This window comes from Vigna angularis, chromosome 7, assembly GCF_016808095.1.
Source record: "Vigna angularis cultivar LongXiaoDou No.4 chromosome 7, ASM1680809v1, whole genome shotgun sequence".
NCBI classification, from domain to species: domain Eukaryota; kingdom Viridiplantae; phylum Streptophyta; class Magnoliopsida; order Fabales; family Fabaceae; genus Vigna; species Vigna angularis.
The window spans coordinates 3,496,269-3,511,724 of record NC_068976.1 but is presented as its reverse complement, the minus strand read 5'-3'; the positions used below and the strand labels follow the sequence as shown (position 1 = coordinate 3,511,724).

General features: G+C 33.1%; 2 protein-coding genes across 8 annotated transcripts in view; both read right to left on the bottom strand.

The window, feature by feature from the left end:
• LOC108337623 (early nodulin-93) lies at positions 1-2,452 on the bottom strand. The gene is made up of 4 exons (XM_017574188.2): positions 2,215-2,452; positions 1,329-1,390; positions 865-940; positions 1-322 (listed from the first exon to the last, which is right to left on the bottom strand). Exons 1-4 carry the CDS (start codon positions 2,324-2,326, stop codon positions 222-224), a joined length of 351 nt encoding a protein of 116 aa, XP_017429677.1. The 5' UTR covers positions 2,327-2,452; the 3' UTR covers positions 1-221.
• A 12,477-nt stretch (positions 2,453-14,929) lies between these two features.
• The window catches only part of LOC108337622 (uncharacterized), a 32,921-nt gene continuing 32,394 nt past the window's right edge, over positions 14,930-15,456 (bottom strand). For 4 of the 7 annotated variants that reach the window (XM_052880049.1, XM_052880053.1, XM_052880051.1 and 1 more), the window contains one exon: positions 14,930-15,421. In XM_052880049.1, coding sequence (XP_052736009.1) covers positions 15,206-15,421 — 216 coding nt within the window. In that variant the 3' untranslated portion in view covers positions 14,930-15,205. The remainder of the gene's footprint in view (positions 15,422-15,456) is intronic. The other 3 variants (XR_008250380.1, XR_008250379.1, XM_017574182.2) reach the window with 2 other exon arrangements.

The window sequence follows — 15,456 nt, the reverse complement described above, 5'->3', positions numbered from 1 at the left end:
GAACTTCGAAGTTTATGCATTAAATTTATTTAACGAAAGATGGAAAAACAACAAAAGTCAACATAGCTTAACATTTTTACTTCTGAAGCCGCAAGTGAGTTGCAATTTCAAATGACTGTCAAATTCACAAGACAAAAACATTTTCTTTAATAATATACGCCTTTGCAATAGTCCTGTTGAGTGTATAACAACGACGGGTTCTTGCAGTTCGTAAGAAACGTCTATTGTTGATTGTGTACCAAAGCATCTTCAAGCTGGGCATTTTTCCTTGCACACTCCAAGATAGTTTTATCAGCAGTGATGAAGTATGCAGCGATGGATGCTGTTCACCAACCACCGTCAGATGTTAAACACGATAACAATTTGCAAATATAGTCAAACTAAAGGTAAAAGAAATCAAGCAACTAATTTACAAGTGGACCAGCAGCAAAAAGATTAGCTGAGTTCCTGTTACATTGAATTTTGAAACTGTGGCAAGCCTAATACATTAACTGCATACACCATTATTACATGGACTTGTCAATACAATGGCATCAGAAGCAATTGCTTCTTGCTTTAAAGCCCATTCCCTATTGGAGAAAACTCAGATACACTTCCTTAGATTTTTTCAGTATTGTTCTTCAATTAGAATTAAGGTTTCACTATAGTAACCCCATAATAAAAGTTTACATTAAAGATCAACATAGATGGCTGAGGTAAAACATCAATTCTAACAAGAGAACAACAAAAACACCTATCGAACTACATAGGGTTTACCCTTTCAAATAACCATGCACATCTTAACAAAAGGATTTCTTTTTATATGAAAAATCTAATAGCATCATCTAGAATTAATCATTTGGTTTTTGTAAGTTGAGATCATACCAGCTGATATTATGAGTGCCTGAGCAGTATAATTGAGGTTTGCCTTTGCCCATGGGATCACACGAACTGCAGTCAACTGCAAATTTGAAAATTCCAATATTAAAAAGTAAAGCTTAGTAAATCAACATACCAATATGTGAACAGAAGTGGCCAATAATGATATAATAGTGAAATCCGACAATATTTAAGATTGTCTTTAAACATTATATATTTTCATCATAAATATGCAAGGGTCTAAAGTTTGCCTGATTTCTTCTTCATCTTTGAATTATTTTTCATAATTCAGAAACTCAGAAAAAGGTTTCAAAAGCAGACATAAACACCAAACCGGTGGAATATAGGACGTAGTTGTTATGAGGTAAAAGTTGTACCTAAAAGACAACACGAACATTGCTTAACTGATTTTTTCTGACATAATTACAAACGAAAAAAATGTAGAATTGTATCTGAAAAAGGTTACGTACAGTAGGCACAGCACTGGCAACACAAGCAACGCAAGCAGCCCTGAATCCAGCATGCACACCTTCTGCATATTAAGGAAAAGCCAAGATGAACATAATTCACATTTCTCCTGAACTCTCGCACCCTTTCAAAAGATAAAATAGTCACAAAATATGTAGCATACAACACGCCCTGCCTTGTTAATGAAAATCATGGACACAGGAATGAAAACAATTCATTCATGTAAGGTCAGCAAAAACATGAGTACTTCTGAGCGAAACAATAATTCAACATTATTCTCCCAATCAGCAGAAATATGAAAGCAAGTAACACTTCTCTCACCACTCAGAAGTACTTTATTCAAGAAGCAACATGTTTTTTCCTTCTCAAATCATACATTGGAAGACAATCTTACGTTGAACTTCGTAAAATTACTTGTGTAACTTTAAACCGAACATGCACTCATGACTAATTTCCCCAAGGAAAACACTGTTTTCCCTTCAACTACTAACAAATTAACAGGACCCTTTCCCTTCTATGCTATGTTTGTAGGTTTCACTTAACTTTCATTTAGAGCTGTAGTTTAAGGCAGCATAAATTAATTTCTTTCACTTCAATTTTTTGTGTCCCAATCTTTAGCTTTTGACACGGAAGATCCAAACAAAAAATTAACCATTCAAAATTATTCTTACATCTTGGCCCCCCGTAACCATCAATCAATCGATCTAACCTCCAAAAGACAACATAAATCTATTTTTCAAGTCATGTGTCCTAATGTGGGAACGAGATAAACAGAAAACCATAATCAACATAACGCATGTTCCACGTAATGATGTTTTACACATTAAGCAGAAAAAAAAACTTGTAAAAAGAATAACAAAAAAAAAAGAAGAGAGAGAGAGAGAATACCATCAGTGCATTGTTTGGTCCTCAAAACCCTCCTATCCTCTGCGGGAGAAGCAATAAAGACATCTTTTTTGTTGGGTAAGAAGATTTCCCGAAGTTCCGACGGAATACCCATTGTTTTTGTTGTGGTTGGCTCTCTTCAACAAACTTTTCTTCTTTTGTAGCAGGTTCTCTGAACCGAAACCCGGTGGCTAATTATTATTATTACCGTATACTATAATATACTATATGTATGTACGCAGAATGTTCGTGTCTATCAGAGTTGCCGTATGTCATGGTCAATCAAGCCAACCTTTTCATGGCACTGGGCTGCTGTGCATAAGATATGTTTGGCCCACTTGATTTTTTTATTTAAAACATATTTTTATGCTTGATTGTAATTTTAGTTCTATATTTTAATAAATAAAAATTTTAGTTCCTAAAAGTTTTTCTAACTTAATGCCATTTTTTTAATTTCAAATAATTTCTTAATTTACTTTTATGTAATTTTTTTGAATAGAGGGTCAGGATAACAAATATTAACATATTTCAATTTTAGTCTAATGAGAAAAACAAAATAAAGTTAATTGTGTTAATTTCACTTCAACTTTTTAATGATTAATGTAATTTAGCATGAATTTTGTACCATCCTGATTTATAATAGTATTAATATTATTAAGAAATTCTCACATATTTAATAAACTAGGTTAAACAAAAAGTATACATAAAACTCTCCAAATATAATTATAATAGTAAAATATATACAAGAAAGAGTAATTCAACAAATTATTTTACACTTAAAAACTAAAGTGTAACTAGAAGTTTGTCAGAAGAGTATATACATATATTTTTATATAGTACAAAACTAGTTAAAGTAAACTCCTAATATAAGTTTTTGCTTCATCTTCATCTCCTAAAACCTGATCCAAAGAGAGCTCCTTATCTACTCACATCATAAAGATAATCATTGCAAATAGGAAAATAAGCAAACACAAAACAAGAAAAAGATAAGCAAATGTTATCAAAGAAAACACATGTAATTATTTATAGACATCAAATTATAATTAATCATCAATAACTAACAATTTCATAAACATCCAATTATTTACACTAGACTTGACCATCTACATGCATGTACTGATATCGAACTCTAAGGACCCTACACTCGAAGGTGGTACAACAACAACAACATCCATACCAACTACCACGCTCCGAGGTTAATCCATCAAACATCTATAGCCAATAAATGACTATCAGACTAAAGACCTCCTACTACTCTCCGCGACATAATTATCCTTCTCTTCTTGAAATTTGGAAATTATTGAGAGCGTCAGAATAACCCTTAATCACAGGCATCCTATATCAATACATACACTATACACAACCATCTTAAGGATTTCTCCTTGAAATCCATATAGTATCATATACAATTTCACACTCACAAACCATTTTGTATCAACTTTAGATCAACCTCATATATAACATCCATTTAACCTTCATTAAGATTCCCAATATAAACAATGTAAACATTCGTACAACACATCTTAAACAAACATACATCAAAGAGTGTAGAAAAACATCATAAAGTTACTAGAACAGGGCTCGCTCAGTGAACAAGATCATTTACCCAATGAATTAATGTGAAAACCACATTCAATACTACAGGGAAAAGTGGTGCTCAGTGTTTTAGTCCACCGCTCAACATCCAAAAGTCAGATAACTCACTGACTTCGTACTACCACATTAAGGGATTTTTCAACAAATTATACATATCCTAACTCTATCACCCAAATCAAATTTTCTAATTAACGCACAAAAGTTCATATTTTCTTAAAGCTTTATAAACAAACATATAGGTTTCCTTACCTAATGGAAAGTCAAACAGCTTTAAGAGATCAAAAACTACTCCCTTAGCTTAGAGAACTCTATCTACATCTACATACCACTGAATCATGATCAAGGTACGCGGTTAGAACCATTATAATCAACTAAGAACGTACTACAATACTAGGAAGGCACATGCAACAGAAAAAGGCTCACATGCATGGAAGAAACGTATAACTCAAGAAAAGAGTAAAAACTAACTTACTCTTTTAAGAAAAAATTGATTGGATGGAAAGGAAGACCTTGTTGTTGTTATCACATAGGCACTTCTTGATCTTCAAAGAAATAACTCAACGGTTAGCACTTGAAGATAGAAAGGAGAGGATACTCAAATAATGAATTCTAGAAATTTAGTAATGAAATTTCTTAACAAAATTTCTATTTATATCTTTTATTTTTCAATATTAACATAACATGTTATCATTATTTAAAACACTTCCTAACTTATTTTTTTAGATTCTTGTTTTATATTCAATAATTGTCGCATGTGTTTATTAAAACAAAATTAATGTTAATATATGAGAAGGAAATCTCTTACCATTTGTCTTTTGTTTTGTAAATTTAAAATCTCCCTTACAATTTCTTTTCTGTTGTAAATTTAAAATTCTTACTGATTCCTTTTTTAATTTTTGTTTTTTGCGTTGTAAATTTAAAATCCTTAGTGATACTCTTCAAGAGATATATTAATGATAGTATTTTCATAATAAACAGACAAACCGTTACTAGAGATCAAATATTTGTTAAACTATCTCCAAGTTCTAACAAAATTAATAAAATTAACATTTTTGTAATAAAATTGTTTTTTATTATACTAAAAACAATATATCAATACTTATTATACTGAACCAACTATTTACCTGTTTTGTATTATTAATAACTTTATTAAATTTTTATTTTAAAATTGTTTTAAATCACTATAAAAATTTCTTTTAAGGTCAAGTATCCATCAGTACTATTATCTAAAGTTGTCAAAACAGCTAATAAAGTCTATTGAATAATTATCCACCTTGACCTACTTAGTAACTAAGTCAATCTAACACTACTCATTTTTTTTATAAATCCTAATAATATTTATTTAAAATAAACTCCCATGATGGGTTAAATGAGTTAATTCATTAATTTAAAAATAAATATTATTTTATAATTTTTTTATAAAAAAAATTAAAAAATAAAAAATAATTTCTCACTAATTCTTGTGATTTTCAATTATCACAAAATAAAAGTTTTAAACAAAAATTTAAGTCATAAGTTATTGCCCATAAAGATTACAAAATACTAAAAAGTAAAAGAAATCAACATCGTCTTGTTAGAGCTTTTTTTCCATCTATATTACACAACAGTGAAATCATGATAAACGTATAAAAACTTTATTTAGTATTTATCTATACAAAACATTTAAACATAAGAAATGAAGATTGAATCATGTTTTGAAAACATTTAGAAAAAATTCGCAATTATCGTATGATACTATGTAGTGAAACGATACATTCACAGTAGTCCAACAAATTGACAAAGATTTTCAGAAACCCAAAGTTCAAAAACTTCTTATATTAGTGCAGATAAAATAACATGCAATTTAACGAAAAGAGGAAATTACTAAAGTTAGTTTTATAATGGTTTGTCTAAAAATGTATATTACATCAAATTCTTGATCAACTAAATCAATTTTGTTCAACATACTAAGGTTACAAGATATACCATAAAAGTATTGTTTTGACTCATAATCAGTTCTAACTAACGTATGTAAGTATTGTTTTATAATTACTTCTAACTCACCACATCTAGTATGATGGAAACCTAACTAGGGAAGTTATCCAAGGGAGTATCAACTCATACTAAGGTTAAGAAAGGAAAGTTGAAGAAGGACTTTTAAAGGCTCTTTCTTGATTTTCTTTCTCTATGTCTTAGAAGAATTCTCTTTTAATACTTATATGGTTGTTTTGTAGGGTCTAATAAAGCTTGGGGACCATGGTTGAGCCACCAAAGAAGCATGTGAAGCCAAGGAAAGCAAAGAAGCTAACAAGAGAACGAAAATAGGTGACTTCCGGATTGGGAAGTTTGGCTTCCAGATTAGAAGTGTGAAGGAATTTTCCTTCTGGAATGAAGAAGTCGCCCAGCCAAAAACCTGACAAGCCCAACCACTACGAGAAGTGTTTTTCACATGTGTGGTTTTTGACCTAGTTTGAAGCAAGGGTTGCGTGACCTGTGTAGTTAGCGCCTCTTGCTCATTTTAATTTGAATTTGGGAGGGAAATTGGGTCAGAAGGATAGCTCATCTTAACCTATAAATAAGAGGGTCATCTCTTTGTATTTTTGAGCTTAGTGAAATTCTACTGAACTTGCTTTCCAGTCCTATTGCTCTTGAGTCACTCTTCAATTTCGACTTCCCCACCTTTCCTCTAGCTTCCTTCCTTAGTAGGAAGACCCTCTGAGCTGTGAGGTCTCATTCACACACTTCTCTTCACCTTAAACACTTCAAACACCTCATTCTTCTTCATTATTTCCACTACACTGTTTGATTCATCCTTGGAGCTGCTTCTGGCTTGATTCTAGCTGAAGTTGGCTTCCATCAAGTGGTATCATGAGCTTAAGTTGTCCACGCACCAAGAGCTAAGTTATTCCTCCATCTTTGCACTTCATTTTTGCATTCGGTTGTGCATTTTGTTTTTGTTTTCCAGCTTTTGTTTTGAATATCATTTGTTTCTTTTTTTTCTATTTCCAGTCACTAATTTTGTGTTTCCATTATGTGTTCATGTTTATCCTTCATTTTAAATGGTGAGTGTTTTGTGTTTGAGTCATTTTCAACTTTATTCCTTCAAATATGTTTTGTCTTCGTCATGTGCAAGTGATTGCAGTTTTAATTTATGTCACTGTTTGGTATTCATTTCCGCATTGTTATTTCGTTTTGCTTGAGTTGAAGTGCTAGATAAGCTATATATCTACCAATAAAGGCAATGAAGACTTGTTCTAGCCTTGGTGATACAAGCTGAAGCACTAAAGAAGCAAAACTGTTTTTATTTCTGCTTGATTCTATTGCAGAATTTTGTTTTCTGGTTTGAAACTTTAAAAACTGTTTCAATTGCTTTCCATTGATTTTGAAGCTTGGTACAACATTTTTTAGTGTTTTTGAATGATGCTAAAAGTGTAGAAAACCATTACAAGCAAGGAAATGCAATTTGAATAGCTTGGTTGCTCATAAATAATAGCATTCAATGTTTTAGATTTTTAATCTAAGCTTTTCACCGTGCTAAGTGTCTTTGATTTGTCCATTCTGAGTTTGTCATGCTAAGCCTTCCAATTCTAGCTTAGTTTTGTGCATCCACACTTCATTGAGTCAGTTTTATTGTTGAAACAATCCTTGATTTTATTAAACTTGATTTTGGTAGTGTGATGAAGTATTTTACTGCTTAATTGGCTATTACCATGTCTGATTTCAGTTGATGCTATTTCTGTGTTGTTTAAAAGGTTGAACAAGTTCAAAATGATGTTTAAAACTTGTTAGCATTGTTCATTTGTTCATATATTAGCCTATATGTAGAATTGCTTCTTAAATCATCACATTTTTAGTCAAAATTAGAAGTGAAGTAGTAAATTTGTATTGCAAGATGTTTTTGACTCATTTTAGAGTTTAGACACATCTAAAATCACAACACAAAGTTGTTCCAAACTTTAGTTTTGAACTTAAACTACTTCCATGCAATTTTGATTACCAAACCACTCATTTCGAGTCACTTTTTCTGGTGCGGAGAAACTTTTTCAGCCACTGTTTGAAATTTTCTTTAATCAAATTCATTTCTGGATTGGTAAAAGCTGGTTCAATGTTTGAAAATGAAAATAAATTATCAAAAGAAGAATAATCAAGTGATAAAAAACTTATAGAACCTTACAATCCAGTTTAGAGGCCCTAAAACTCAAAAACTAAAAATCTGACATTTATTGGGGCATTTTATTAAACACCTTTGCAAAATATCAAACAGTTTGAGTCTGGATAGTTTTTGAAATTCTGGTGCAGTTTGCTAAATTTGTTTGGTGTGTTTGAGTTGAATCTTGATAAGGTAGAACTTTTACCTTATAATGATCTCAATGAGTTAGTCCAACTTTGTGTTAGAGTAGAGCAACAATTGAAGAGGAAAACTTCCTCTAAAAGAGACTACTCTAATTCTTCCTACCTTAGGAAATATTCCAAGAGGGAGGGTGAACCCTCCAAATCAAAAGAAGAGGGACCTAGGGAAAAGGAAAAAAAATATCCCTCTAAAGAATCTTCTAAAAATGATAAGGTAAAAGAGACCAAGTGTTTTAGATGTGGTTACAAAGGCACTTTGCTTCTGAGTGTCCTAACAAAAGGTCTACTTATATCCTAGAACATCAAAATGAAGACGAAGATTCTTCTAGTGATTCATATACTTCCATATCTGAGGAAGAAGCCTTACCTTGTGAAGGAGAGTTGTTATTGGTGAGAAGACTTCTTGGAAGTCAACATATAGAACTAGAACAATCACGAAGGAAGAATCTATTCCGCACAAGATGCAAAGTGTTTTGAAAACACTTGTTCATTAATAGTGGATAGTGGGTCCTCTTGTAATTGTTGTAGTTCTAGAATGGTGGAGAAGTTGGCCTTAATTACTATTCCTCTTCCCAAGCCTTACAAGCTTTAGTGGATATAAGAGGATGAACAAATAGTAGTCAAAACACAAATAAACATACCTATCACCATTGGAAACTATGAAGAAACAATTTTATGTGATGTTGTGCCAATGGATGTTGGACATGTTCTACTAGGTAGGCCATGACAATATAATCATAACTCCACTCATGATGGCTACACCAATAAAATAAATTTTCTCCACAAAGGAAGTAAAATAACTTTGATTCCTCTTACACCTCAACAAGTGAAAGAGGATGAAATAAAAATGAAAATGAAAAATGAAAAAGAAAAAAGAAAGAAAAGAAGAAGAAAGGTTGGATAAGCAACCTTCTAAAGGAGAAAAGAGAAAGGAGAAGAAGGTATGCATGCTTTTAAATTCTTCATTCAAAGGTAAAATACCTTGAAACTTCTTCTAAAAAACATCACTTTGTTTCACCATATAATGAAGGGGAATGTTTAAAACAAAGTGAAAGAAAAAATAAAATAAAGACCAAGGATACTTCTAAGAAAATATTTTTCAAAGATAAAAGGCTTCATTTTGTATTCTTTTCTTTGGATACATCCTTTTAATATTCATCTTTGTTGTTTGTTGTAGATATACTTTTGATCCAGGAGGGAAATACTAAACCAAAGTTGTTCTTCTTTATACCTTTCCGATTTGAGGACAAATCATTTTTCAAGAGGAAGGGTATGATGGAAACCTAACTAGGGAAGCCATCCAAAGGAGTATAAACTCATTCTAAGGATAAGAAAGGGAAGTTGAAGAAGGACTTTTAAAGGCTCTTTCTTGATTTTCTTTCTTTATGTCTTAGAAGAATTCTCTTTTAATACTTATATGGTTTTTTGTAGGGTCTAATAAAGCTTGGAGACCATGGTTAAGCCACCAAAGAAGCATGTGAAGCTAGGGGAAGCAAAGGAGCTAAAACGAGAACGAAAAGAGGTGACTTTCGAATTGGGAAGTTTGGCTTCCGGATTAGAAGTGTGAAGGAATTTGCCTTCCGGAATGAAGAAATGGTCCAGCCAAAAACCTGACAAGCCCGATCATTACGAGAAGTGTTTTTCACATGTGTGGTTCCTAACCTGGTTTGAAGCAGGGGTTGCGTGACCTTTGTAGCTGACACCTCTTACTCATTTTAATTTTAATTTGGGAAGGAAATTGGGTCAGAAGGATGATTCACTTGTATTTTCTCACTTTTGAGCTTAGTGAAATGCTGCTGAACTTGCTTTCCAGTCCTATTGCTCTTGAGTCACTCTTCAATTTCGACTTCCCCACCTTTCCTCTAGCTTCCTTCCTTAGTAGGAAGACCCTCTGAGTTGTGAGGTCTCATTCACACACTTCTCTTCACCTTAAACACTTTAAACACCTCATTCTTCTTCATTATTTCCGCTACACTGTTTGGTTCATCCTTGAAGCTGCTTCTGGCTTGATTCTAGCTGGATTTGGCTTCCATTATAGTATCTTTTAACACTTAACCACTAGTGACTAAAAGTCGAGTATTGTTCAACATACAATCACTCTTAGCCAAGACAAAGATTGTTTAAAGTGTGATCAAAAGATCACAAGTGTTACATAGTAGAGAGGATTGACATCTTTCACCATTTACAGGGTTAAGAGCTATCTTCAATGTGTTAGAAGAACACATAATGTTCTTACAAAACTATTAATGCATAAAAAATACTTTGGCAAAGTTTTAACACTTTACAAACTATGAATTATATTTTTTCTTATCTCTTCAAAGAATAACTTTGTATAGGCATTGAAGAAAGAAGTTATTGCAAATCATTTTATAGTCCTTGAGCAATTTTAAACTCACTTGAACATCTTCCTTGTTTGAGCATTTTGGACTTGTGCTCTTTAAGCAACATCTTGATATTGCTAGAGATATGTAACTCTCCTTGGACAAAGTGACTTTACTTAAAAATGTATAAAGCATAAAATCATGAAATAATTTTTTATAGAATTGACAAAACATTCTCTAGGGTGTTGATGAAGAAAAAAACTTTTGATAATTTTCTAACAGATTTTTTATGTTACCAATGCTTTAATGGGTCCTTTTTGTCATATTTAGGAAATAAACATTCTCTACGACATAGAATATGACTAAATATATTCATCAAGTGCTACATAAGATTAAAAGCTTAAGATATGTGTGTATCGTCTAAGCACAACAATGCTTATCTGACATTAAAAGAGATAATACAATGTTGCATCTCCAAAAAGATGAAACACTTGCATATTCATGACCTATTGTGAAAGAAAAAAAAATAAACTTTTATCCTAAAGATAAAATTTGATCATGTTTTATGTTGTGTTGTTTATATAGAACTTAATCAATGTCAGAAGCGGCTGCAGCGGAATGGTTAGCGTGGAATAACAAACCAAGAGGGTTTTTAATTCAAACGTGTGCCTTTTAATTTCTACTCAATTAAACTTACTTAGCAATTAATATTGACAAATAAAGAGAGTAAGGTTGAGAGAAATTTGCACAGATGATTTTATCCTGGTTCGGATCTTACCAATCCTACGTCCAGTCGCTTATCTCAAAACAAGATAAACAGTTTCACTAACACAAAACAATTACAAACTACAATCACAAAGATACAATTTGTAAGAGTTTAGAAACCACCTCTCTTGATACCACAAGAGATGAAACTACACCTCCTTTGAGTCTTCACAAAGGATGAACACCTCCTCCGAATACTTCACGAAGGATGAACACCTCCTCCGAATACTTCACGAAGGATGATTCTCTTTCGAACACCTCCTTAGACACACCAAGGATGAACCGGCTATTTCCTCTGTCACCGTAGCAGCACTTCACCAGCTCCACAGACAAGAGTTTCACAAGCCGAACAAGAACACACAAGTCTCAAGAATTTCTGAGTATTTTGAGCACAAGGGAAGAGTTTCTGTGTCTCTGGATATTCTTCTTGAGAGGAAATGAGAGTCTATTTATAGACTCATCCAAAGACTCTTCCATTTTTCGTTTTCAGCCTTTCTTACTGTGTTAATCGATTAGCTACAGTGGTTAATCGATTAACACTCCAACGGATAGTCCAACGGCTCTAAAAACGGCTAGTTTTTCAAACGGTCACTGTGTTAATCGATTAACACCCTCTGTTAATCGATTAACAGCCCCTGTTAATCGATTAGCTACAGTGTTTTGCTACAGTACATTGCTACAATACATTGCTACAGTAATGTGCTACAGTATTTTGCTACAGTAATTTTACAAAACACTTTCTTTTTCTAATCTAAGTCCTATACATATTTCTAAGAGTATTACAAAAGCTTTCCATAGCAATACAAGTCTTCATAACATCTTGAATCTTGATTTCTTCTTGACTTGATTTGGACATCATCAAAACTTCATTTTCATCATTTTGCTAACAATCAAAACATGGATATTGAACTTTCTCCAACAATTCCTGATGGAATACCCCAAGCCATGACCCAAGTACTTTCAAGAAGAAGCTAGAGTCGGTGAAACAAGTTCTTTCTCTTAGGCTATCATGGAGGTTGAATAATAATGTAGTTTTTTTAGGCCATGTATTTCGACCAAGTAGTGTAGGTTTCTTTAGGCCATGTATTTTGACCAAATAAGTAGGTTTGTTTAAGGTTTGTATTAAGGCCTAATTGGTATACAGTTTTTCCTTAAGCTAGACATTCAAACCATGTGGAAAATATGTGTCATGTGTCATACTTCCATTGAAGAAGATTTAGCTTTAGTAATGACCACATGACACTCTAGGAATGAATATTGATATTCGTACTCCAAAATCCGCGAATAAAATCTATAACTGATAATTGATATTCGTGAATATTTATTATACACAGCTAGCATGTATTTTAATACCTATTTATAAATAGATTAGATGCACATATCATACTATTTTGGGTTAAATATGTTTTTAGTCCCTATAATATCAAGCGGTTTTGGTTTTAGTCCCTCTTTCAAAGTAAGGTACATTTTAGTCCTCCTCCTTAAGGAAACTTTGATTTTAGTCCTCTAAAATTAACACCATTAAAAACCAGGTGATGTGGCTAATGGTAGACTGACACGATTTTTTTTCTTGCGTTGAGTCAGTGTTTCTCACCTTTTCTCCCTCTCTCTCCCTCGTCTTTTCCTTTCATCTTCCACCCAACCTCCCACGATTCGTTGTTGTTGTCGTAGTCGGCGCCATCGTTCTCGTAAATCTTGACCAAGTGCTTCTCGGCGTCCTTGAGGGGTGCGAGAATGAGAAATGGGGTGTGCGGATCAGAACACATTAGGGGTCTGCCATCCTCGTTCCATTTGCGCAACGAGACTAGAGTCTCTTCTCCAGAGCAGGGAAAAATCACCTCTACTGCACACTACACAACAGCCTCCGCCGAATCAGCCGCCATTAGCCGCGAGGTGAGTGTCGCACTCGTCACCGATCACCGCTAGGGTCGCCACCGGTTACGTAGTTAGCGCCACTACGTCAGATTCCTCTCTTTTCTCTTCTTTGCGCACAATCAAGGATACCCTTTCCCTCTCCTTCGAGTTCAAGACTGCCGCCACCCACGAAGCTAACCGTTGTTGCCTTTGCCAAACCAGCTGCCATTCACCGCTGAATGCAGCGCCCACTGTGGCGTCGGATCCTTCCTCAGCTTGATTTTTCCCGCCGCGATTCTCGAACGTTAGAGATTTGGAAATCTGCTATTGAACGCTGCTATCCTAGAGGTGATTCGATGGGACTCCGCTTTGGGCTTGGGGGTTTCATTGTTGGAGGTTAGGAAATGAGTGAGTGTGATTTTGATGTTATCTTAGTTAAATGGAAAAGCGGATTCGGGTTAGTGTTGGTATTCTGTCCTTGTAGGTAAGTGAACTTGGAGTTTTGGTAATTAGAGGTGAATTTGGATTTCGGTGGAAGGTGATAGCGGTGGGGAGGTTGGGTGGAAGATGGAAGGAAGAGACGAGGGAAAGGGAGGAAGAAAAGGTGAGAAACACTGACTTAGCGCAAGAAAAAAAAATTGTGTCAGTCTATCGTTAGTCAGCTGGTTTTTAACGGTATTAATTTTGAAGGATTAAAATCAAAGTTTTCTTAAGGAGGAGGACTAAAATGTACCTTACTTTGAAAGAGGGACTAAAACCAAAACTGCTTGATAGTATAGGGACTAAAAATATATTTAACCCTACTATTTATATTCACAATATTTATTACCAACAAAATAATAAAATAAAAAATTAATTTATAATTTATTAAATTAAATTAAACTAAAATTAAAATTAATTTATATTTTATTTGATTAAATTTAATTAAAATCAAATTTTAATTTATACTTTAATTTATATTATATATCTTTTTATAATTTTATTTATATTTTATTTTAAAATCTATAAAATATTTTTTTTTAAATATACATGGTATCCACATATACCCATAGATTTAAAAATACTTGCAAGTATTTTATCAAACAAATATCTAAAAAATAATAGATAATAGATGAATTTTTTTTATCATAAATTGAGTAACAAGTAGACATCGATTCGTTGTCATAAATAAATCCTTCAAATAATCAATCCCAAAAAGTATAACATTGACCTCTAAGAATACCACCACTTCAGGAAAACCACGCTCCTTTCCCAAAATAATTGTTGTTACAAAACTTTTATTAAGAAATATCCCATATTGTTAAACATAATGATTATACCTACTTTCATATTACCGAAATTGAAAGACTTCTTCAGACATAATTGATAGAAGTTGTCCAGATTGCTCTAACGAAACCATCAAGTCCATTTTTTATACTCTTAATTGGCTGGACTGTCTCTGGATTAATTGCATAATTCAAAAACTTACTGGAATCCAGATTGTCCACCAACGAAATTATATAAAAAGCTATTTTCGACATTTGTCATAGCCCGGAGAGGAGCAGGTATAAAACATATGCAAAAAGCAAATGTCATTCACAGCACATGGTCAGCAGGTCCTTTTTTTGTATCGGTCCTCATAAATCAGAATTATGTTTCATTTTCTTTGTTCGGACATTGGTCCACTTTTGGCACTTATTCATATTAAGTGTGGCTGTTCTTTCGCTTTAATAAATTGATTTTTCTATAATTTTTTTATTCAGATTAAAGGGATGTGTAATTTTCTTAAGTGTAATGCTTTTAATTTTCCGACTCCTTTAAATACGAGCATAGATACCCAAATTACCAACACCAAAGGAATTGATTGAAAATTTTGGAAAGCACAGCCTTGTTAGCTTTCATTAACTTAGGCTCGACTGTCTCTACTATTGGTGGTATCCCATATAATATTAATAACTAACATATTGTACATTTAATCACAAATTCGATTAAGTAGATGAGATCTGGTGCTTGGAAAGTTGAACTTGCCGACGACCCAAAGAGTATGCTGAGACTATCCACAACAAACAAACCTACAGAATGGAAAAATACGTTAGTCTTGCCCATATAAAAAACAAAAGGAAGGAAAAATATGTACGAGTATTGATAAACTATTTGAAATAATCGGGTATGTTTTTTTCTATTTTTATTTTTAGGATTCTTGAAAACTGGAGAGGAATATATAATAAGTATGACAGGTTTAAACATACAGGCAGGCCATAAAGGGAAACTGTCGATGGGTTCCCGTTGAGAGTACCAAAAAGCATTTTGTACATTCCAGCTGCTGCAGCATCTCCAAGTCTTTGAACCAGGACATCTATGCATACCTGCGGCACAAATTTGGCCATTGATATGTGAGTTC